Here is a 1,531-nt window from a genome sequence, read left to right on the forward strand (position 1 = left end):
TTCGATGTGAAAGCAGACGAAGGGATCTTTTCGGGGTATTCTCTTACTTCGAAGGCATATATGATTCTGAACAAAAAGTCAAAAAAGATAGAAGAAACCTATAATGTCACGTTTGATGATAACTATCTGAAGAAGTATCAGAAGGATGATTGTCAATCTGGGGAGATTTTTCCTATGACAAATCCGATGACGATTCCTCTTTCAAATATTTACGATGAATTCATGAACCTGTTTGATGTGCCATAAAAGGCGATCTCTTCATAATCAAAAGAAGTAGATAATAAGGAAGATGAAATGCAGAAGATCATTAATGATGCTGCTAAAGACCTTGAAAAGAGCCTCAAATTTCGAATACATCTGAAAAACCACCACATCCACAGGCTTCTAATGCTCCAGTTCAGGGGGAGGGTTCCACTTCAACCATCACATCGAGTACACATGTTCAGGGGGCGCATTCAAATCCTCAAGTCAACCACAAGATTCCAATCCAGGGGAGCACCCGATTCCGAACGTAGAGCCACATGCATCATTCCAGGGGGATAATGAGAGCGAAAATAATGACTCAGATTCTCAGTCGGAATTCAAAGATGTAAATGTAGAATTGGATCCATCCTATGATCTGAACTACCCTCCTTTGGAAAAGTGGACCAAATGTCATCCTGAATCACAAGTGATTGAGCATCTTCTTCCGGTGTTCTCACTAGAGCTCAACAAAAAATGAATCAGACTGTATTATTTTCCAAAATGAAATTTTGCATGTTTAATTCGTTCATCTCCAAGATCGAGCCAAAAACAGTTAGGATTGCTCTTGATCATTTCGATTGGGTGCAAGTAATGCAGGAAGAGCTCAATGAGTTTGAGCGCAATAAAGTTTGGAGGATGATTCCAACTCCGAAGGATGCATCGGTTGTAGGTTTGAAATGGGTATTTCGTAATAAGCTTGACAAAGAAGGCAATGTAATCAGCAATAAAGCACGATTAGTAGTGAAGGGATACTACCAAGAGGAAGGCATAGACTATGAAGAAATATTCGCACCGGTTGCAAGGCTAGAAACTGTTTGCAATTTCCTTGCCTATGCTGCTCACAAAAATTTCGAAGTCTATCAAATGGACGTCAAATGTACGTTTCTGAATGGTGAATTAGAAGAAACTGTCTATGTGGAACAGCCACCAGGTTTCGTAAATGAGAAATATCCAAATCATTTCTATATTTTGGATAAAGTGGTTTAAGGTTTAAAACAAGCTCCTCGTGCATGGCATGAAACCCTAACTCGATTCTTAAAACAATCTAAATTTAAACAAGGCTCGATCGAACCAACCTTCTTTCGTAAGAAAGATGGTGACCATCTGATGATCGTCCAAATCTATGTTGATGATATCATTTTCAGATCTACTAATCCTAGATTAACAGCTGAATTCCGAAAATTGATGGAAACTAAATTTGAGATGAGCTTAATGGGTCCCATTAACTTTTTCCTTGGTTTAAATATTAGACAGAGTTCGGAGGGCATTTTAATCAACCAGGAAGCCT

The 1,531-nt window shown here is 38.7% G+C and overlaps 1 protein-coding gene across 1 annotated transcript; it reads left to right on the forward strand.

Annotated features, from left to right (window-relative positions):
* The first annotated feature begins 744 nt into the window (after window positions 1–744).
* On the forward strand, window positions 745–1,230 carry LOC145105468 (putative mitochondrial protein AtMg00820). The gene has a single exon (XM_079042568.1). It carries the CDS (start codon window positions 745–747, stop codon window positions 1,228–1,230), a length of 486 nt encoding a protein of 161 aa, XP_078898694.1.
* Window positions 1,231–1,531: the final 301 nt, after the last annotated feature.

This window comes from Lactuca virosa, chromosome 4, assembly GCF_052849685.1.
Source record: "Lactuca virosa cultivar CGN04683 chromosome 4, Lactuca_virosa_CGN04683_v6, whole genome shotgun sequence".
Classification (NCBI taxonomy): domain Eukaryota; kingdom Viridiplantae; phylum Streptophyta; class Magnoliopsida; order Asterales; family Asteraceae; genus Lactuca; species Lactuca virosa.